Genomic DNA, 23812 nt, shown 5'->3' on the forward strand with positions numbered 1-23812 from the left:
GTTAGATGCAGCCCTAATTGTTTTGTCAACTATTCTATCCTATCCTGCTGTTTTGGTAGTGGACAAAAATGTTTCTTTGGAGCCAAAACATTTTTAAAAAGATGTGTTTTAACTGGCATCGTATGATTGCCTGCTGGTGTCTTTGGTGTTGTATGCATAGTAGCCTATGTTTGCTTTATTTGTGTGCAAACTTGTCTTACCAGCATGACCACACACCAGTTGAGGATTCCCCTGTAGTTATTGAAACCACTGGCTGAACTCAACAGGGACTCCTGCGTCTTATGACAGCTATACAGAGAGAAATGAGAGGGATAAATGGGTGAAACAATCAAGACCTTCATGAACTTATGATACATTTATTTTCATTTGAGTCTGGCATCATATCGCTTGCACATCACATGAAGAACCTACACACTGACCTCCAGTTTTAGTAAGAAGAAAGAAAGAAAGGAAGATACTGTATATTATACCATTAAAAAAGGCTACACCCAATAATAAAAATGGCTGGTAGCAGCTCAGAAAACTAAAAGTGAAGTTGGTCTAATTTCCAAAGGCGTGGTTCAATTTATGCCCCTTAATAACACACTACTTTTATGATTTCATTTTGGTACACCACAATAAAGTATATCCGACTGATTTATTGTACACTAAATACCACCTAGTGCTAAATCAGTTCACAGAGTATACTTTGGTATTACATAAATGGCCTAAAGCAGGGGTCAGCAACCTGCGGCTGCAGAGCCACATGAGGCTCTTTAGCTTCTCTCCAGTGGCTCTTTGTGGATTTTTAAAAATGGAAATGAATAACTGTTTTTATGTTTACATTTAAATTTTTATTTATCATTGTTGTATGTCTACGGTACAACGGTACGACGGAGTATTAGGGCCACATTGTGGAAAAAAAATAAATCTGAGATTACAAGAATTAAGTTATAATATTACAAGAATAAAGTCAAAGGTTTACGAGAAAAAAAAGTTTTATTATGAAAATAAAGTCATAAGTTTAGGAGAAAAAAAGTCGTAATATAATGAGAATAAAGTCATAATATTATAAAGTAGTAATTTTATGTGTTATTTTCTTTTTTTTTCGTAGACTTATGACTTTATTCTCGTAATATTACGACTTTTTTTCTCGTAGGCATGGTTCAATTTATGCCCCTTAATTTTGGTACATCACAATAAAGTATATCTGACTGATTTATTGTACACTACTAATTTGTATAAGCCTGTAAGGCTTCTTGACCTCTCCTGACACATTTCTTGTTTTTTTGTCATTAACTGGATTTTGTGCCGTTTTATATATGTGCAAATAAATTAAAACAAATTAATTAATCGGTTTGAGTAATCTTTTAAGAAAAAAAAAAGTAAAAATTCTCTGTTTCCAGCTTCTTAAATGTGAATATTTCTGGTTTCTTTAATCCTCTATGACAGTAAACTGAATATCATTGAGTTGTGGACAAAACAAGACATTTGAGGACGTCATCTTGGGGTCTGGGAAACACATTTTTCACCATTTTCTGACAATTTATAGACCAAGCAACTAATGGATTAGAAAATAATCAACAGATTAATCGACAATGAAAACAGTCGTTAGATGCAGCCCTAATTGTTTTGTTCAACTATTCTATCCATATCCTGCTGTCATTGATGAGTTGGCAGAAAGTCAAAACAACAGATCTATTGTTATTTGACTCTTTTCTGGGAGGAGCCCAGTCTTACATTGCAGACTAACCTGAGTTAGTTAAATGCTTCCTCGTATCTCTTCCTTGAGAAACACCTTGGCTCACCTGTCTGACTGTTACAGTGTGCAACAGTCAGACAGGTTACAATAGCAGGCAGCTGTCACCTCATGTGGCGTCATGAACACGCTCCTACCTCCATGTCAACTGTGTCCGGATATCTGAGCTCTCTGGGCGGATTGTTACTTCACTTCCCTTCCCTCTCTGCTACGCTAGTACAGTAGCAACAGGCATGCTGCTACTATCACAACTATAGAAGTCAAAACTTTGAGTAGGTTTAACTATAGTTGTCATCATGAAGGCTGATCCGGACGCGACTTCCAGGTTCAGGAGAAGGGCGACTTTCGCAGAGGTGAAAGCGGCGAGTCTGCGGCCGATGAGTGGGAGGTCTGAGGCGGACAGTCAGAGCTCAGAGACCGCTGACGTTAGACAACAGGACCGTTCACTGGAAACATCCCAGTCTAAAGCAAAGAGTGAGAAACTTAAACGCAGGAATGACATAAGTGAGAGACTGAGGTGAGTTAACGCTACGAAACTTATTACATTACGTTTGAGAAAGTTTAGTTTAGTTTAGGTTAATATTGACTTAACGTTAGGCTTCATAACGGCTGCTCAGGTTCGTCTGAGGTCGCCCTGAACAGAACAAGCCCTGTTGATGATTTAGTGTCTGTTGTCAACCCTTTTTTCATTCATACTCTCAGTTTAACCTGTTATTGCTGCTTGGCAGAGCAACAAAAACGTACCTGCATGGCTTTAGACCAGGGGTGTGTGTGACTGTTATAATGATCAGGGGCGGATCTAATAATAAGGGCCCCATGAACAAGGTGAATTGTGGGTTAGCTTCATCCCTTTAGGCCAGGGGTTCTCAACCTTTTGTAACTTGAGGCCCACTAGTGATGGGAATTCAGGCTCTTTTTAGTGAGCCAGATCATTTGGCTCAGCTCACCAAGAAGAGCCGGCTCTTTCCGGCTCCCAAACGGCTCTTCGTTTTACCACTTCTGCCTTTTATAATTCAGACAAATTTAGCGCTGTTTTGACCTATGATTAGTATGTGTGCACGTATATCACTTAAATTATTCAATATAATTATATTAAACCTTATAATTTCCAGAATACCATAATTTTACATGCTGCTTCGTTTCCGACTGTCAACACACTTCAGCGCAACGCACCTCAGCGCACCGCATCGCATCGCGCCGCACCGCATCGCACTGCACCGCATTGCAAAAGCAGCGCACCACAACGTACCGCATCGCACCCGCAACGCAACGCACCTCAGGGCACTACAACGCATCGCTAATCAACGCACCGCAACGCAACGCACTCCTCCTCTCCCTCCTGCTCTGTACCTGTAGACCGTCAGCGCGCCACGCACCCCCGCCCCTCCCTGCTTGATGGTATGATCTTTGTCTGTCATCACCTGACTGGTCGCACGGACATCATTAACACAACATTCAGTCACAGTCAGTGCATGGAGTGCCCGTGGCGCGGAGAAGATCATCCTATCATTCTGCCTAGAATTAATTTTAAAAAAATTAAAAATGGCTCTCGGACGGGAGCCCGGCTCCCATCGTTCACTTAAAAGAGCCGGCTCAAAGAGCGACCGACACATCACTAAGGCCCATTTCTGATTGTTAAAAAAAATTCCGAGGACCACCTTCCCAAATAAATGACAAACTGGGCTATAAATATGTGTTATGCCACTGTCAGGTGTAATGACCCACATAAATATCCAGCTTATCCACACCCATCACTGCCTGCCATTATGAATCCAAAGTATTCACCACACGCTTTGGAGCTTTTACTGGTGCAGGGTTGTCTTCAACATCACTTTTTCGTTTCAAGAACCGCTCCATTTTATGACATGTTATGTCTGTAAAGGAGAGACTCGTGGGTACCCATAGAACCCATTTTCATTCACATATCTTGAGGTCAGAGGTCAAGGGACCCCTTTGAAAATGGCCATGACAGTTTTTCCTCGCCAAAATTTAGCCTAACTTTGGAGCGTTATTTAGCCTCCTTCCCGACAAGCTAGCATGAATTCCTTAGTTGTTCTAATTTCATATGATACCAGTATCTTCACTCGCGCTTTAAAACTGAGCCCGTTGGTGCCCAGTGGTTGAGAATAGCTGCTTTAGGCCATTTATGTAATACCAAAGTATACTCTGTGAACTGATTTAGCACTAGGTGGTGTTTAGTGTACAATAAATCAGTCGGGTATACTTTATTGTGGTGTACCAAAATTAAATCATAAAAGTAGTGTGTTATTAAGGGGCATAAATTGAACCACGCCTTTGGAAATTAGACCAACTTCACTTTTAGTTTTCTGAGCTGCTACCAGCCATTTTTATTATTGGGTGTAGCCTTTTTTTTAATGGTATAATATACAGTATCTTCCTTTCTTTCTTTCTTCTTACTAAAAACTGGAGGTCAGTGTGTAGGTTCATCATGGGATGTGCAAGCGATATGATGCCAGAGTCAAATGAAAATAAATGTATCATAAGCTCATGATGGTCTTGATTGTTTCACCCATTTATCCCTCTCATTTCTCTCTGTATAGCTGTCATAAGACGCAGGAGTCCCTGTTGAGTTCAGCCAGTGGTTTCAATAACTACAGGGGAATCCTCAACTGGTGTGTGGTCATGCTGGTAAGACAAGTTTGCACACAAATAAAGCAAACATAGATGCACCCACTATGCATACAACACCAAAGACACCCGGAGGCAATCATACGGTGCAAGGGAAAACACATCTTTTTAAAAATGTTTTAGCTCCAAAGATACATTTTTGTCCACTACTAAAACATTCTGCAAATTGGATAGATAAAAAAGAGGTGTTGCTTTGTAGTGTAAACATGTAAAATTAGCATTTTTAAATCTATACTGTGTGTAGGATGGTGACAACTCATTCAGAAACATGGTGTGCTTCCAGTTGTTATAGCAGTGTTAGGAAACCATACTCCTGTTACCTCTGACTTGATTGTGATTGTCTGTTTTATGTTTCAGTATAACTCGCTACAGAGAAAACATGTTGTCACTGGCATATTTTATGTATCTGTTGTCAGATGACTGCATGAGTATGAAATAGTGATTTCACTAAAGGAGGGCAGGCATAATGGTTAGCCTTGTTCAGTAGTAAGTGATTACAGAGAGAGACAGGGTGAGAACAAAGTCCTGTTTAAACCATACACTGTATATATAGAAACAGAAATAGAAATTATTGTGTACAAAAGGCCGAAATGTGTCTTTGGTTTGCATGTGCAAAAACTACTATTAAAAAGGATACATTAAAACACAACATATCACATCCAACAGGACACATTAAAACACAATACACCAATAGAAGCTACATTAAAAGGTACTCGATGGTGAGGACTGAATAAAGGTTGAATAAATAGATATAAAATGCTGTGTGCTGAGGTAGCAAGCTGAAACCATGCAGAAATCAAGCAAAGTATCCAGCCACTTGTTGAACCTTCAACACTCCTCACCAGATGATGGCAGTAACGCACCCCTTGCTGGCGAACCAATAGAAGAGGAAAAACTAATTTTTTTGTGTTTCTTCATAGCTACTTTCTTAATTATGATCTGAATAAAGACGCCAGTGTGGATGGAAAGTGTTTGACAAGGGAACAGCATTTTCGAATCCATTATCTAAACTGAGATAATGTCCTGAAATCCCCAGTAAACACTTCCATCTTCCTCTGTGTGCGAGTGGCTCTTTGTGCCAAACATTTGACAGCTTCTTTGTCTTTAGTTTTTGCACATTACAGGCTCCTTAATACGTTTACTGATAATGTTCAGGTTATATTCAGAGCTGAAGTCTCTCCCGTGTGCCAAGCATTTAGGAGAATTATGGTGGCCGGCGCGAAAATGGGAATGTCCCTCTCTAGAGCCATTTGTTGTAAGAGCAGCGTAGGTCATTTGGAGCAGAGCCAGTGCTTAGAGTGTGTGTGTGTGTACGAAGGAAGTGAGTGGTGAAGCAAGAGAGAGAGAGAGCGGTGGCGACAGGAGCGAGTAACGTTATCGACTCCGGCCCAAGCTGTTCCGGGCTACTGTAGAAACGGTGCACTCCACTCTATGAAGAGGACCCACTCCCTATGTAGATATAAACAGCTCATTCTAAGGTAATGAAAACACAAGGACTCTTATTATCAGGTGATCATACACTAAAGAAAACATACTTATTAATATTATATTCCATTTCTGCCAATAGATCCCCCTAAATGTTACATACTGGTCTTTTAATCGCCAACTATTTTGATAATCGATTTATCGGTGTGAGTAATTTTTTAAGAAAAAAAAAGTCAAGTCTCTGTTTCCGTCTTCTTAAATGTGAATATTTTCTGGTTTCTTTACTACTCTATGACAGGAAACTGAATATCTTTGAATTGTGCACAAAACAAGACATTTGAGGACGTCATCTTGGACTTTGGGAAACACTTATCGACATTTTTCACCATTTCTGACATTTTATAGTCCAAACAACTAATCGTTTAATCGAGAAAATAATCAAAAGAATAATCAAAAATTGAAAATAATCGTTAGCTGCAGCCCGAGTTACATTATTCATAATAAGTGAAAGCAAAATATCAGGGAAATATTAATGTGCACTAACATAAGTAGCATTGGTGTACTTCAGTTTGTGCTCTACTCTTGCCCAGAAACCCACTATAAAACAGAAGGAGAACCAAGCAGATAATCCACTGGCATGGACTGATACAACCCAATATAACAAAATGATATTAATTAAAGGAGAATTAGTCCAGACGGTTCTATAAATACCCACTTGTTTTCAAACAGACTCACTGTGTCTGATTGTGTGTTGAATCTGGTTTACTGCCAGCTTAACCACACTGCCAAAAAATGCTTTATAAAAAGGGGTTGTGTCTGACATAAAGACTTGTCAACCTTATTCTAAGATGGTTTGAATCAAATGTGTTACAGTGCAGGCAAATCATTTGGGGGGCTTCGAGAAAAATACATGTTTTCATGAAATAATCAAAACAGAAAGAATTATTGAGTCAATCAAGTTAGCTTATTTTGAGAAATCACATCAAAACCCTTTTGTTGTTAAATGTGAATTATATATCAAAATGTATGTCAAAGTGATGTGCAAGTACAGTTAAATGATTTAACATGATTTAACAAGTTGATGTCAAGCTCAACACCTTTCCTCCTCTGTGCTGGGGAGAAGCGACAGAATAGGAGAGAAGACAAGGCTAGCAAAGCCCTTCTGTTAATCCAGGCTTTGAACACAGATCGTGTTCAGCGCAGGAGGTTTTTCTTCATTCCCACTGAACTTCTGTCCCATCCCCAGGCATAGAGCCTTTGTGCCGGGTAATGAGATATTACAATCCATTTAGAAAAGAGGAAGAGCGAGGAGGAGAGATAATAAAACGGATGTGGGAAAGGAGGAGGATGAAGAGGAGGAGAAATAGGTTGAGGAGAGGAGAGAGATGAAATATAGGGAGAGGTAGGAACGCAACAGAAGGAGAGAGAAAAGTGTAGAAGAGGAGAGAGGTGATATGGAAGGATGCATTTATTGGATTAAAAGCGTAGAAATGATAATATGAACAAATGAAAGAAACACAGTCGGATGAACATCCTTAACTCTCGCTTTGTGTTACAGGTGTTGAGTAATGCTCGCCTCTTCTTAGAAAACCTGTTAAGGTGAGTACATGTTTTTATTCCTGTCTTTTTCACATCACCGATAAATGATTAATTGTTATTTCAATAGGCTTCCTGTATGCTTGTAGCCAGTATGTCATTCTTAAACAGAGATTCCAATTATGTTAAAGATGAAAGATACCAAACAGAAGTACCAGGTTCTCAAAAATCTCACTATCTTCTTCATAGTGCTTTTACTAAACCTGCAATATCTCTTTATTGCTCTATTTTGACAATAGATGTTTTTAATCGCAGCACTTTAACATCTCTCGTAGAAAAAGCCCAAGTGTCATTAATACAACAATAAGGCTGGTTTCAGGGTCCTGGTATTGTGCATGCTGGTTTCTCTGGAATGGAGTACTAGGCCAAAGTAACAGAGCCATAGTTAATGTTATTACAGTAGTCACATGTGCTTGTCCTGCTATCTGCAAAGTCGAAATGTCTGCTGTAAAAATCTATATATAAAACATAAAATTAAACCAGTACTGGGGTCACTCATAAACAATTCACTAATCTTAAATTATCTATTTCTCTTGTATAGTAAATATGCATGCAGCGTGTAGTTTTTTGAAGAAAACTGACCTCATTAATTTACTTTAAAATCTGTTTCTGTGTGACGGAAATTTACAAATACATTTTAATTTACATTTGTTTGTTTTTTATCTGCCATTTCCTTTTTTTTGTTTTGTTTGTCAGGTACGGTGTTTTGGTGGACCCTATTCAGGTGATTTCCCTGTTTCTGTATGATCCCTACAGCTGGCCAGCAGCATGCCTGGTGATCGGTAGGTCAACTTTTCATCTGTCCAACACAATCACAGTTGCACAATTAAACAGCATAATTCCCATATTTAAAACAAAAAACAAACATGAATATTAGGAGCATTTCCTTAATTTATAATTTTAATAATAAATCACATAAAATTTCGCTTAAAATTGTTTAAAATGTGCTTGAAAAGAAACCCGTTTTTAAAAATGGGATGAAAAACATGGATGTGTTGAACTTAAACTAGAATTACTCCTAACTACCAAAGCCTGAAAAATAATCTGGGACACATGAAAGTAAGATTCAACTTCATGTGTATGTGCACAGATAGTATATCTCCTGCTAAACTTTAATCTGGCCATGTCCCTAAATTATACCACTGAACCATTTCAAGTGGTGTAAAAGATGTTTTCTTCATGTTTTTGAGTATAAAATGTTTTTCTGAAATGAAATCACAACATTTAAATAAGAATAACTGAACTGCATTTAAAGCAGTGAACATGTTTCGAGTGTTTTCCTTAAATAGTTGGTGGAGTGATCTGCCTTATTTCAAGCCTTGCTTTAAGAGTGCAGGCCCATGCTGTATTCAAAGTTTTTTCATTATTTATTTTTATGGTATATCACACTGAAAGTCTGCAGTGGTGCAGCTTACAGTGTCTCTAGAGGGACAATCACCTGCCCTATATACTGCACACTGGTACTGTGCTGCAGAGGGAGGACGAGAAGAGAGAAATGGGGAGCAAGAGAGGAGAGAGAAATGAGTGGGGGAGAAGAGAGAGAAGAAGCTTTAAATGGAAGAGAAAATGAAGTGATTTAAGGTCTATAGGGAAGAAGGAGAGAATGCAGGGATAAAAAAATAGATGCAAGTTGGAAAGGGGGGAGGATAAAGGAGTGGGGAAGGAAGAGAGAGGTCTGATGTAAAGTGCTGCATCGGAACAGAGCGAGAGGAGAGGGAGGGAGGGAGGAAGAGATGGATGGAGTTAAGGTAAATGACCGCACTGACGATGGTTTAGAGACAGGTGAGAATGGGAGTCTGTTTACAGTAGCATGGACAGTAAAGCAGCTCATTCCCAGAGGGCAGTCAGTACTTCTAATCTAGAGTCACTGCAGCAATTTAAACACACTCCCACACACAAACAGCCCATCACAGAGTAAATTAGAAGTCTGCAATTTATGGTGGCCTAGCAGCAAGATGGGTAAAGTTGGGAAAAGCAGCCTAGAAAGTCTCTGCCTATGAGGTGACCAAAATAAAAATAAAACTGACACAAGTGTAAGGTATCTCGCTACGTTACAAGTCTGTTTGCTGCCAACATATCTCCCGAAAACTGCTCAATAGATAACCTGATGAAAGGTTTACGTGTGTGTAACAGGTGCTGAATGGTGCGGTTTGTTCCAGTTAGATGCATGAGCGGGCACAATAGTTGCTGTTGCCGTCAAAGATGCTCAACAGGCCTGTTTCCGAAAGAGATTAAAGAAAATTAGCAGTAGCGTGCTATGCATTTCCTGAGGTCTCTGCTCTTCGGATAGGAAAGTCTTGATTTGTGAATCTTTAGCAAATCATAATGCTTTATGATAAAGTAATTTGCACATTGAAAATACGAGTGGTCTCTGTGTGAGAGGACATTACAGAGAGTTGTCCCTCTGGCTGTTTTTGTTTACTTTGTGAAGGTGCTTTTAGGGGTAAAATAAATGTGACATTTGCCTAAATACAGAATCTCATGTAACTATAATGAGCGTTTTTTGCAGAAACCTGGCGATGCCTACTTTATCTTACTAACTGCATATGATGACATGTTGAATAAAATAGTTTTTACTTGTGCATGATTCGCTTGCCTTATGGACAAATCTGGTTATCGTCATATGAAAAAGAGTTTGGCCTGTTTGTTCCCTCTTATAGTATACCATGAAGTCAAAAACAAGCATGTGACTGCACCGTTAAACAAATTGATTTGGAACAGCAATACTGATGAATAGTTGCATTGATGACAAAATGATAAGACCCAGTAATCAAAATGTCTGACAGTTAACACATCTGCTCCCTCCAGATTAGATTGATTGACATGCTAATGCACTGAATGATTAGGGTCTTAAAATGGAACAATTGCTGCAATTATGTGCCATCAGTGTGGCTCAGCCTGGTCTAGTCAGGGTAATGAGCAATCTACATATACCAGTGGTTTCCTTAAGTTCATTCAGCAGAGAGTTACCCTGCAGTTCAACTGACACTGTTACAAGATAAAAAAGAAAAGAAAAAATCTACATACAATTCAGCCAATTCAGGCTTAGTGGCAGCAATTAATGCATAATAAAGTGTGCATTAAATAAAACAAATGGGGCACTAGAAACTTACTTTCAGTCCAAACTCTTTTTGGCTCCCAATACTCACACATTTTCTCTAAAAAAAGGATATTGTAGCTGTTTAATACAAAGCAAGTTCTCTTTTACTTCCTTTCCTAAAGTTTTGAAAACAACAATAGAATATAAAATGAAGTGTGCATGTGCAGGCACACCCATTCAATTGCCTTGTCAATTTCCTTGTAACTAACTAGCAGTTGGCGTGTGCTGTGCAACACATATGCTCTGTTAGTGCTGGCTCATTTCTTTCATCAGGTTGGTGTTTAATCATGTGAGAGTCTGTGTCTCTGTGTGTGTGTGTGTGTGTGTGTGTGTGTGTGTGTGTGTGTGTGTGTGTGTGTGTGTGTGTGTGTGTGTGTGTGTTAGATAGCATGGCTTATGTATGAGACAGCAGGGTAATGCTAAAAAGGCAGGTGTAAAGCTTAATTCACTCAAATACTCAACTTGAGACCAAACACATTAGACTTGAAACCAACATATCTTGCTTTGAAAAAAATTATACAAACAAAGAGATATTTTGTTTTTCTCAGATTCATATTCATACTGTCATCCTGCCAAGACCCTTCAGAAGTGGGTCTGTCAGGAAAAAAATGTTATCTGGACTGTTTCAGAGGAAGTGACATGAATCTCTCGTTGTGTTTTGACAGCGTCCAACGTGTTCGTCCTGGTGGCTCTCTACACAGAAAGGCAGCTGTCGAAGGTGAGCGGAGAGAAACCCTGCATGCACTTAAACATCAGAGCACTGTGGATTTGAACTGAACTGTTGAATTCGCAGCACTTATACAACTCCCAGGAGGGATTATTTTTCCTAAAACTGACTGACTGGCTGACCCTCCCCAATTGCATCTGCAAATGTTGAATGGTAAAATGAGAAATTAGTTTCACCATCTACATTTAGGGCATATTCAGTTATGCTCTGTCTATTTGGCATGAATATGGAACATCTTTTTAAAACTTTAATAGGCCACCATGACTCGAAATGCGGTTCTGTTTTTATTCCGAGGATCTGTTCAAAAGCAGAGCAAAGAAATACTTACAATTTTCATGTTTAGCTGCTATATTTTTGTTATTGTTTTTAGAATAAGCTCAGCAACAAATTACTAAAGTTAAAAAATCTGCAAACAAAATAAAGGTTGGGTGACGGTGGTTTAAAATAGGACCACTTGTCTTTAAGATTTAATGTAAAAACTCCTGCTGTCCCTCTTTGCCTCTCTTTCTGCCCAGGGTTCATTCACTGAACTTGTGGGATTTCTGGTCCATTGCATTAACATGGCAATCATGCTAACATTCCCTGCTGCAGTGGTCCTATTGGTCCCCTCCGTGACCCCAGGTAAATTGTTTTTTCTTTTTACTCTTATTAAAATACCATCTTTGCAGCCTTGCTACTACCTGCTGTTCATAACAGAGTTGACTAAAACAGTAGCAGCCAAACCATTATCTATTCATAGGTAGTTAACACTGTTGCCATGTGTATAAAACAGAAAATAATGTAATTGTAATAAAGATTAAGAGGACATTCACATCCTTGCCCTTCAGAGAAACAGTCGACCAGTTTGATAGTGCAGTAAAAGACATCTCTTATACAGAGCCATAATTGGTCGGTTAGTGGTAATGGACCAGTTGGTCATGACTGGATTATTTCCAGCTGGCTCCGAGGAGACAGGAGAGGAAAAGACAGGAGAGGAGAGGAGAGATGCCAGAGTAGGTGTGGTTTGCCGTACAGGGTCATCCAAAGGTCACCTTCTTCTGTCTTCATCAGGCTGCCTGACAGGAAACCATAGACGCCCTCAACAAACATTTCAATTCACCCACGATAAATTAGCAATACTTTACACAAAGTATTACACACCAGCACGATATACTCCCTTCAGTGAGTCATTCAAATCATTATAGATCCAGTTTTGAAAAAAGTTGCCTGAGTTGCTTTGGTTATATTTTAAAGAGGACCTATTATGCTCTTTTTCAAGTTCATACTTGTATTTGGGGTTTCTACTAGAACACGTTAACATGCTTTACTGTTCAAATAACGCTTTATTTTTCTCAAACCGGCTGTGCTGCAGCACCTCTTTTCACCCTCTGTCTGAAACGCTCTGTTTGAGCCCCGAACCAAATTCTTCGGACTCCGCTCTAACTAGTTTTGTTGGAGGGCATGCCAAACTAGGCGCTAGGAAGGTATTATGCAAATGTGTTACTTGGTGACATCACCACGTTACAGAAGGAAACGGTGTTTCAGGCAGTTCAGGAGCAGGGTTTCTGTGGGTGAGAGTAACTCCCTTTGGCGTGGACTTTGTAACTTTGCAGACATTTTACATGCACAAAAAAACTATATAACACACAAAAGGAAAGGGGAAAAGGCACAAAAGCATAATAGGTCCTCTTTAAAAATACAGATGTTACTCTTTGCTGGTAAGTAGATGACTGAAGATAGCATTCAACGTTCAAGATTGCATTCAAATGCATTCAACAGGACATTTGACTGTCATCAAATGAAAAGAAAGAATGAAAAGAAAATGTACTGTAGCAAACATGTTGTTTTTTTATTACTCATTATGGACTGATAAAATGTGTAAGAAAAAGTGCATACTTCTGATGTGATGGGTATCCAACTTTCACTATCTAATCCCCTAGGCCGATTTGCTTGTATTGTGGTAAAGGTAAACTGTAGGACCTCTGCCAGAGATATATATTCTGAACTTAATGAACTTGAAAATGTAAAATATTTCACTGCCAAGGTCACATTTCTCGCTTCAATCACAAACGTTCCAGTGCGTTTCACACCATTAACATAATATAGTTAGCTCCGATATTTTGGCACATTCTCAGTCCTTTTTTTCTTCAAGCTTTAGTTGGGACACCTAACTTTACCTTGATCATGAGACAGACCGATTTGAGTTTCTAGTGTCATTTGGCACACAATGTTAATTTGGTCCAAGAGAATGATTGTTTTAATTCTTTGCTCATCTCCCATTTTGATATACTCCTCTCCTCTCCTCTCATCTGTTCTCTCACTGGGCGGTGAAGGAGTAAAGGAGTCAGTCCATCTGTCTGTCTGTTCTCTGCTCTGCACTGCTGTTCACACAGGAAGGGCAATGACAGAGGGCAGGTGTGTGTGTGTGTGTATGTGTGTGTTCAGATATGTGTGTTTGACACTGCTTACACAACCGGTATTCAGCCATTGTACATGAAGCAGAGTGCAAGGATCTGATATCAAGCTTAATTTCAAATTGTATTACATTTCTTTTGAGGAATACTGTAGTGATGAGGGGGAACTGTTCTCTACTGTCATTATTTCATTATTACCACTGCTTTTGATGTCCTTTAATGTGTACAAGTCTGCTGCAAGAAATTGCTGGGTTTGATTCTACTAGTGCAGTGCCCGTTCGGAGCGCGTGCCCGTCCGGAACAAGCCGATTGTTTGGCCCCCCAGAAGTGCTGGTTGCAGCGTTGGCTGCTTGTACCCGCCAAGTGTGAAGTTGATGATTCATCATGGTCACTCAGACGTCATATCTACACATGTCCAACAAATGTGGTCACAATAGCACAAAGCTAAATATATTTGTAATATAAGCTGAATATATTATGTAGTTTTCCAGCTTGGTCCAGAGATGTGCTGTACCAAATTTGGTGACAATTGCTCAAAATTTGTCGGAGGAGTTGCAAAAGAAAAAAAATCAGATTTGGACACAATTCTAAATGGTGGAAAATCTCTTATAAGAATAAATTCGTCTGTACCCACAAAATCGGTTTCTGAGAATCACAGTTTATAAGTTACAGGCCAAAACATAAAGTGTATTGTTATAGTGCCACCATCAGGTCAAATTGCACTGCATGTACATTCAACACTGCACTCCCTGGGGTGAAGTAGAATGGATGAGCAGTTCTCGAGATATGCGAAGGACATACAGAAAGACAGACAGACAGACAGAGATTCCTCGCTTTATAGTTAGAGACACATCTCACTATGGTCAGACAATCTGGGGGGTGTATACCGTGAAGTCCAGCATACGTGGTGTGTTCTAAAATAAGCATAAAACACACTGTAACACTCTGCTTATGCAACCAGTATTCAGCCACTGTACACTGGGCTTAATGTTCAAGGAGAGGTATTAAACTGTTGAACAGTTTTGTTGAAGATTCTTGTCTTAATCATAAAACCTAGCTGATGTTCCTGATGATACAATTGACAGAGAGCAACAAGTAAAATACGAGGGAAAATAATCCTGGGACAGGTATATGGACTCTAAAGGAAGACAAACACCTCTTTCAGCTTTTTTGAATGCCGGTAGCTCTCAGTGTGATGAATGAGAAAAGTAGAAATCTTCTGCACAGCTGAATAATTCAGCCAGGTGCTTCTGGTCAAACACAGCGTCCTTTTAGATTTCTATGTTCACATCTCAGATCCAAACTTAGATAATTATCCATATTGCACAGGCTTGAAAGCAAGGTGTGTCAAATTGGCATCTGGGGGTACATACAGCACTTTGTTTGAACCTTTTTTTACCCAGATCAAAGCACTCCCCAAAGAAACAGAAAATGAAGCATGTTGATTTTAATCTGTGGATCCTAACACTCCCAGTCTCTGCTATGCTAGAGTCTGCTGACAGAGAAAAAAACACATTAACAGTGCAGTCAACCACGCTGAGATCTTTGACATTTTAAAGTGAACGGTTGTGAGTTCACAGACAAATTTATGATTTTGTTGTGAAATTGTGAGTGGGTGATGACTGGCTCCTCTGGTATGTTTTTCTCCACCTCTCTCTGTGTTTCTATGATTATTATCTACAGTAGCTCTGTGGAGCCAATCTAGTTGTCTAGAAGCCACAGAGAGCCAGAGAGACAGATGGTTAATGGATAAGATCTGCTGTGGTTTGATGCCAGGTGTGCTGACCTGCACCTCACCCTACTGGCACAACAGGCACTTTTTATTTGTGTGTTCGTGCACATGTATGAGTGTGTATATGCTCGTTGGTGTGTGTCTTCCTCTCTGGTCAGCATGAGCCTTCGCTATCAAGCATATGGTGACTATTGATAAAGCCCCGGTAGGCAAACTGCTCAGTTGGCCTGCTTGTGTGTGTGTATGTGTGTGTGTGTGTGTAAAAGATTTCAAAATAAGTTTATTAATCTAACATCAAATATTTTGTTTATATTGACTCACAAAACGCAACACCGGCAGTTTTATGAGTGCACACACACACACACACACACACACACACACACACACACACACACAGACTGGTAAACATGGTGACTATATTGTATAATAGTGTCCTTGGCATAGTTAGACCGCTCCCATGCTTTGAGCTGAGATGATTTATTTTACTGAGCTTGTTTTGCTGTTTGTTCAAGATCAAATGACGACCTTTCCTTCTCTCTTCCCCTTCCTTTTTCCACTCTTTCTCTCTCTTTGTTTTTCTCTTGCTTTCCATTCTGTCCCCGTCTCTCCTCTCCATCTCACACTTTTTTGCCCACTGTCTCCTCCTTTTTCACTCCACTCCCCACCTCCCCTCTTCCTCACTATTTCCCCCCCTCATCTCTGCTTCTCATCCTCCCATACTTCTAGGCAGTATATCAGTTGGTTCTCTCATCAGCTTTTATCCACATCACAGTGTTAACCATCATCTCTCTCTCTCTGTCTGGCAGTTGGCGGTGCGTTCGTTCTTGGTACTTACACCATCCTCTCCCTGAAGCTCTACTCCTATAAGGACGTCAACATGTGGTGCAGAGAGCTGAGCACCATCAAGGCCAAAAAACTGGCCAGGTCGATGTCTTGTAAGTCACAAACACATGTGCACATACATAGTTTTGGTAAGAGAGGGTTTGCATACTAAATTTAAGACCTATTGACAATTAATTCTTCACTAATGTTAAGGTCAGTCTCTGCTTCTTACCCCAAATAATCTCTCAGCCCCTTGCTCATGCTGTTACAGTGACATCTAATGGCAGGTACTTGATTCTGCAGCTCTTGGATAAACTGGGAGATTGACAGCATACAGGAACTGTCACAGTACTGTGTGGAAATATTGATAATGTAACATAAATTCCACACTTGATTGTCATTTTATTATTTTCTCTGTATTTGTATGTAACGACTCATAAAATACCTAACCCATGTTTGTGTATTATTTCTGCCCGCAGGTCCAGAAGCACAGCACAAGGGTGACAGTAAGGTGTGTTACCCTGGCAACCTCACCATCAGAGGTACTCAAATACACCTTTCTAGTGTTTGTATGAAACTTTATTGATAATGTTTCCTGTTTCATTTTGTCACATATTTTGACTAACTGTCACACTGAACTCCTCTCCATCTCTGTAGACATGTACTACTTTGTCTTCGCTCCAACTCTGTGCTACGAGCTCAACTTCCCTCGCTCTCCTAACATCCGCATGAGTTTCCTGCTGAGGAGACTGTTTGAGATGGTGAGGAAATATCTCATGTCAGCATCAGCCAGAAAACAACACCTTTGCTGTCGCATCGATCTAAGCGCTATTTCTCCCCCCAAAAAAAAACTACTCAACAACAACAACAAGTACAAGAACACCTGCACAGCCTTTAAGAGCTTAGTGTTTGTTTGCAAGCTGGTGAAGAGGATGATTAATGATGTCATTTAGCTTATTTAAGGGAAAACACTGGGTCTTGTGTTTGTCGTTCTGGTCGTCATTATTAGCGGTTATGATAATATTTTACACATTGAGTTAAATGTTGAGATCTGGGGACACAATGACAACAAAGTCCAACAGGGCAAAGGACATGAGCATTCAGACTATCAGACATGTAAACAATATTTGTTCTTCTAAACAGAAAGTAGAATTACTTTACAGTAACGATAGACAAGTAAAAAAAAAATGATAATAAATATTTATGTATTTATTTATGTATTTATTTATGTGAAATCATGTCACTCACTTGTGTGTCTTTGTCCCCAGCTGTTCTTCGTCCAGCTGTTAGTTTGTCTCACTCAGCAGGTACGGTCTTATAATGTAAACCAAAACTGATGTTTGGTGCTATATATGTCTGTCCATTCACATTTCAAGTTCTTTAATGTCATGATATAAGGTTTTGATGTGATATTATATATTTACATATATTGCCTTGATTTCCAGAACTGTGGAAGTACTATGGAAAAATGACTCTAAACATAAAGCCAATATGTAAAATTCACAGTTTATGGCACATGTCTGAAAATGTCATAACATTGCTTTTTGCTTTCTTTCTATCAGTGGATGATTCCCGTCATTCAGAGCTCCATGAAGCCACTAGAGGTGAGGAGGCCAGAATGACAGTGAAGCGTGTTGTTGCTGCTGTGCATCGTTTGTAAATCTATATCTGGTTCTCTCCTCTCCTCTATAGGATATGGATCTGTCCAGGATGACTGAAAGACTTCTAAGATTAGCTGTGAGTAAAAACACAACATATGTACACGTAGATCCTTTTACTATTGTTGTTTGTCTTCATGCTTGCTGTGAGTTGATGACCAACACATACTGTAAGATGAAATAGCATAACACATAGAGTGTTACAAAGTACAACACTATCCAAAGGCCATAACGATTTCCAGCCCTTCTGTTTTGAATTTAAAGGGTAACTTCTCTATTTTTCAACCTGGACCCTATTCTCCCCTGTTTTTGTGTCTAACTGACAAATAGCGACAATTTCTGAAATTGGTCCAGTAGAGGGAGAGCTCTGTAGACGGCAGCTACTCACGGGCTGCAATATGGTGCTATTGGGGCAAGCTGGCGCCGTCATTTACGTCCACTAAACGTGCTTGTTTTTGCCGTGACAGGCTCTGATTGTTATTATAAGTGTCTGACATTATGGAAAGAGTCTCGCTCAAGCAGAAGTCTTGTTCCAAAATCTGGAGAGGTGACGTGTTGCCTGAAGACAACGGTGGAAAAGTGGAATACATCTATGGTGGAAACACGAGTGCCAGCCGGGCAGAGTTTGTTGTGTTGGAGTACAGAAAGCGTAGCTTAGTGTTATCTAAAAGATTTTCAATGTTATGGCTGAATATTTAGAAGATTTCGACAATGTGGACGAGTTCTTTGAATTTGATTGCCGGCCGTATTTATTTGAGCCAGAGTATACGGGTATTCAGATTTCATAACGAGACTTCTCCTTGAGCGGGAATTGTACACAGGATCAAGTGAAAGGTCTTAAACCTCCCACAGTCTTATACTTTCTTGTTCATTTGGGTCCTTCCATTTGTCTAACCCTTCTCCAGGTTCCTAATCACTTGCTGTGGCTGATGTTTTTCTACGGGTTCTTCCACTCGTCTATGAATTTCACCGCTGAGCTGCTGCGCTTTGGAGACAGACAGTTTTACAACGACTGGTGGTACGTTTCTGTGTGTGTGTGTGTGTGTGTGTGTATGACTTACTGTAGGAATTTCATGAGGTGTGGCCTGTGCTGAAGGACTGACTGGGTCTGTGCAGTTGCTGCATGCACTGCATCTGTGTATTCATGGTAATGGATGTGTATGCATACTAAATGAATACATAAATTGAAAAGTGTATGTAAGCATGTGTGGTAGATAATTTCAGTACTTTGCAAGCAATGATAGAGGGGGGGGGGATTCTTTATGTGTTGTACCTGATATCAGTAAATCAAGTTCATCACTCAATGCACTGTAGGATAATTATACTATTGTTTCCTCTTTCCCTGCATGACAATAAAGATGTTAGGCTTTTCATTTTCATCAATATTGATGAACCTGCCTCAGATCCATTGTTTAAACCGTGTAATGCTTCAACGCTCTATTTGCTGACTCTTCTTTCAGGAACTCGGAGACGGTGACATATTTCTGGCAGAACTGGAACATCCCGGTACACAAGTGGTGTCTACGGTGAGTTATTCGCACACTAACACACTGAGAGGGAGCAATGAAATTTATAGAATTGAACACAGGGGACAGCGGCGGGTTTGATGCAGGGAGACAGACCTAACAAGGCACACTGATGTATTTGGGAAATTGATTCATCTGGCTGTGAGAGAGTAAGTGCTAGTAATAAATACGGCGCCTGCAGCCAATTCCACATACACCAACACAGCAGCAGGAGCAAAGCCAGTGAGGTTATATTAAACTAGACAAAGCAAATGAAATGCTATTTAGAGGGTTTAAAGCCTATTTACTTTGAATTCCTGTCTGGGAGGGAGAATTACAGCAAATAAGAGAGTTAACATATTTCAACATACAGTATCAGACATTTGGAAAACGTATTCTGAATTACAGTATATGTCCATCCACCCCATCATCTGTGTATCCATTCATTTCAACATCTGCTCTTTTGTCTGTGTTGCAGCCACTTTTACAAGCCGCTACTGAGGAGAGGATTTAGTAAAATAGTCAGCCAATCAGCTGTCTTCTTCTTGTCGGCTTTCTTCCATGAGGTAAAAGCTGAGACCACGACTACTTTCTCTGCTTATGTTGACACTGCGGTAGAGGCCGATTATGGATTTTTTTGAAGGCCAAACAATCTGATAGTCGATTAATTGACTGATATCTTCTTTACTTTAAACCGTTTTTAATAAATAATTTTTGTGTCACTCCGAATTTAATCCTTAGTAAGAATATATCCTGAAGTGTTATTTGTTGGATTATATCATCAGATTATGTTCTATTTATTTACAATGGGCGATGTGCTGATCTGTGGCTTATTTCGTCGATAACGATAGTTTGTCAAACGTCCTGATCGGTCTGCCTCTACATTGTAGATAGAATACACTGCATTGAAGGTCAATGTCCTCAAAAATCCTCTTTCTTTATCCTCGTTCTCGTGTAGATGGTCTGATTATATTTTATAGAGGAAGGACACAATTTATTTGATGTAATGTTTTTTGTTTCCCTGTCTGTTTCTGTGTCAGTACTTGGTGAGTATTCCTCTCGGGATGTTCAGGCTTTGGGCCTTCATGGGAATGATGGCACAGGTAAGACCCAACACACTGATGACAAGTAGTACAAAGCTGTACTGATACTGATATATTTAAAACATATATTTTTTTTAAGTCTTATTTTGATGCAAAGATTTGTACAATAGCAGGAATTTATTTAAATGTGAAAGTGCAATCAAAATATTTTGTCCCTAAAATCAATGAATAATTGTGATAAATAATCGGGATCTCATATCATTTTGGATATAATCGTGCAGCCCTATCAAGATACACAATTTTTTAAAGAAATTCCTTTTTAATGTTTGAGAAGGTTAAAGAAAATGAGTGTAGGTGGACTAAAGGTAGTGTTGCATTTATTAAATAGTTTATTTGTAGCCCAATTACACTAAAAGTCAAAACAAAGACAAGTGGATGATGTTGCTTTTGACTCCTGTGGGACATTTTAAAATGTGTTCTCAGTGGTTGGCCTTGGCTTCAGTATCATTAACTTAATTAATAACCTCATTAGCATGACGCTTGGGCACATTTGATGCATCATGGTGAATATAGCAGGACAATATAAGTGCCTGACTTTGTTAGTTTGTTATTCATTAGAGTGCTGAGTCATAAAACACAGACAACAGAAATCAGGAAAATACACAGAAAATGTGACACTGTAATTAGTCATTAAAAACCCAATTACCCACCATGTTTATTTAATTTTCTATTTTTCTTTACTTATCAGCTTCCATTAGCCTGGTTTGTTGGTCGCTTCCTGCGCGGTGACTACGGCAACGCTGCGGTATGGATCTCACTCATCATTGGTCAGCCATTCGCCGTCCTGATGTACGTCCACGACTATTACGTCATGCATTACAGACAGGAGGCTGAATGATGTGCACACACACGCTCACACACACCTACTGTATATACATACATACTGTATCTACCATCGGTATCCCACTTTGTCTCACTCTATCTTTGTCTATCTGTCGCTCACAAACAAACAAACACAGAGGTACCACTTGTATCCAGTGCAGATATTGTACTTTACATGTCAGGATGAACTGATCACAGCCTGATCATAGCATGTTTACATTAGACATCCGTTGTATCTCCCTTTCAACCCTTCAAGCTGGGAAAGGTACGAATAGCTAAAAGGGGAACTATTTAGATATTTAAAGTGGAAAATGTAGAAAAATGTTGAATCTTGAAACATTACTGTAACATACAGAGGCGGCTTCACTTCTGTGTCAAGTGATAAAGTCACGCAGCTTTTCACTCAGGTGATTTTTCTTCAAACGTCTTTTTAAAAGCCTTTGACGGCCAGTTTGGGTACCGTACGAGGTTTTGCTCCTCTTCAGCTGTGTGCATGGATAGTATAATGACTACAGCTGAATTCTATCAATTGTCAAGTTCACAACATGATTCAAGTGCTTTTGTAAAAATTGTGAAAGAGATTTATGATCCACTGTGTTTCCTTTTTGTGAGCCAAAGGGGCCTTAATCTGTCTGGTTTCACTGTGAGATGGAACATCACCAGGAAACGTGAAAGTATGCTGGATTTTATAAATGTACGATTTTATTTTTTTATGATATTTTACGTTGTTGGTTATGAAAAGGCCAGCTAGCTGTATGACTATTTTTTTTCTTTTTAGTGCCATTACAATAATACAGCACGCATCCAATCATGCAACATTTTTATTATATTTTAGGGGAGAAAAAAAAAACAGATAGTATGTAAAATCACTGAATTAGTTTTTTTTTTTTTTGTCATGGTACTATCTCATTGGGCTGCTGCCAAGTAATAATGTCGAATGATGCGTCTGAATACAATGTGTGTGTCTGAAATTAAACATTCAGAGTTCAATTTAAGGCTTGTTTTAAGTGTGTGTTATTTGTGCTTACGTTTATCACACTTAAGATTTTTTCTTCATGTGAGTGAATATGACATCTGTCATGAGATCAAGGTAAATAAAGATTTAAAGCAAAAGGTCGGTGTAACAGGTTCTCTTCTTGAATTTGAAACTCACACACGACACAGAGCCAGAAGAGAGCAGGACTTTCATAGCTTCTGTGGCTGACAAATGTATGTAAACATGTATCCAATCACTGTATAAATGGACATACTGTAAATGCAAGTATCAAGTGTTTTCACATGCCAGTTATACAGTATGTGACTGCTATGGAAGGGTATCCTCTTAAATCAGTTCAACTTCTGTTTTGTGGTCCAGCAAACTGTAACCTTCCAGTTGCAACTCCCAAGTCATCCCAAGTGATCAGTTCAGTCAACTACAGGTCCACAAGGTGACAACTTGTTTCACATCAATGATCTGCTGCTGATATATATACTATACAGGTAAGGGAGTTAGAAATTTGTGAGAAAGGTTTTACCAAAACCTGTAGGAACGGTCTGTCAACATGAGACAACTGTTCTGACACTTCAGCATGAAACCCTGTTAGGTGTTCATTTTAGGAATGAACACTGATTTCATTCCTCTTTAGTTTGAGTTTTGATTTACTAGTCTATAGTCTATGTTAAGGGATTTTCATATGCATATTTAAGCCTCTGAACAGAAGAATATGAAAAAGAAAAATAGCTTCAGTTTGTCTTGTTACTAAATGGACATTTTTGAGTCAGACCCCCTTTTTTTGTTCATCTGTAACTAGTAAACTTACAGGCTCATGTCACAGAAAGAGATACTGCATTTACACCGTTTTGGGCTTGTATAAATCAGACTAGTAACATGTCAAATAATATTTGAATTCCAGGCAAGAACAACTGTCACTGTATCAGACAGAACTGTTGAGAAAAATGCGACTGTTTAGTTTGAATTCACCAAAGTCACAAAATAGCACAAACAAACTAACCGATTGAGGCAGCAGTAGATCAGTAGATCAGTAGATCAGTAGCAGTAGATTAGTTCTGCAAAGTCAAATTACAGATTTTTTCAGTGGAGTCTGGTGGCTTCAGTTGCTTGTTGGAAAGGGCTGTCTGATGGAAAAATATTCTAAATATAGTGAACACTTAAACTGATATTGCTTCTTTTTAGGTGAGCCTTTCTTTTAGAGGGCTAAAATACGTTTTGCTGCCGGCCCCGTCCACAGCAGTACATTGCTTTGGTTCTGTGCGGTAACTCCTGTCTGCTTCTCCAAACTGGGGGCGTGCCGACCGTCACCTACTGTAGGTGATACGCCTACTATGGATAAGTACCTCATACAACCCCACTTCAAAACACCCAAATTATCCCTTTAATGTGACTGCAGAAGCCCAACCACCAAAATACTCCTGCTTTTTATTCACACTTTTATAGCTCTGTGCTATACACCATCCAATAAAGATATTCACTTGACTATAGGGATCAGTAATTTACCAGTGCATGTTGCAATTACAACTAAAACACTCCTTTCATCCCTCAACA

At 39.3% G+C, this 23812-nt stretch overlaps 1 protein-coding gene and 1 long non-coding RNA gene across 3 annotated transcripts in view; one reads left to right on the forward strand and one right to left on the reverse strand.

The window, feature by feature from the left end:
• LOC141779111 (uncharacterized) overlaps positions 1–2606 on the reverse strand; it is a 181954-nt gene extending 179348 nt beyond the window's left edge. Inside the window, exons 1-2 of one of the 2 annotated variants that reach the window (XR_012596200.1) lie at positions 2479–2606; positions 201–288 (exon numbers count right to left, since the gene is read on the reverse strand). This is a non-coding gene — a long non-coding RNA (uncharacterized LOC141779111). Of the gene's footprint in view, positions 1–200; positions 289–1732; positions 1869–2478 lie in introns of those variants that run through there. The other variant, XR_012596199.1, reaches the window with a different exon arrangement.
• dgat1b (diacylglycerol O-acyltransferase 1b) lies at positions 1727–22265 on the forward strand. The gene is made up of 17 exons (XM_074653771.1): positions 1727–2255; positions 4300–4387; positions 7371–7411; positions 8105–8190; positions 11174–11226; positions 11751–11856; positions 16167–16295; positions 16662–16724; positions 16840–16943; positions 17451–17489; positions 17745–17786; positions 17875–17919; positions 18746–18858; positions 19301–19366; positions 19824–19911; positions 20386–20448; positions 21137–22265. Exons 1-17 carry the CDS (start codon positions 2035–2037, stop codon positions 21284–21286), a joined length of 1497 nt encoding a protein of 498 aa, XP_074509872.1. The 5' UTR covers positions 1727–2034; the 3' UTR covers positions 21287–22265.
• Positions 22266–23812: the final 1547 nt, after the last annotated feature.

The sequence above is a fragment of the Sebastes fasciatus genome, chromosome 12 (assembly GCF_043250625.1).
Source record: "Sebastes fasciatus isolate fSebFas1 chromosome 12, fSebFas1.pri, whole genome shotgun sequence".
Classification (NCBI taxonomy): Eukaryota; Metazoa; Chordata; class Actinopteri; order Perciformes; family Sebastidae; genus Sebastes; species Sebastes fasciatus.

Bases quoted from the DNA above. Each gene is read 5' to 3' on its own strand.
- dgat1b (XM_074653771.1), top strand. From the start codon at position 2,035: ATGAAGGCTGATCCGGACGCGACTTCCAGGTTCAGGAGAAGGGCGACT. The intron at 2,256-4,299 runs GTGAGTTAACGC...CTCTCTGTATAG, and splicing joins GACATAAGTGAGAGACTGAG to CTGTCATAAGACGCAGGAGT. The intron at 4,388-7,370 runs GTAAGACAAGTT...TTTGTGTTACAG, and splicing joins ACTGGTGTGTGGTCATGCTG to GTGTTGAGTAATGCTCGCCT.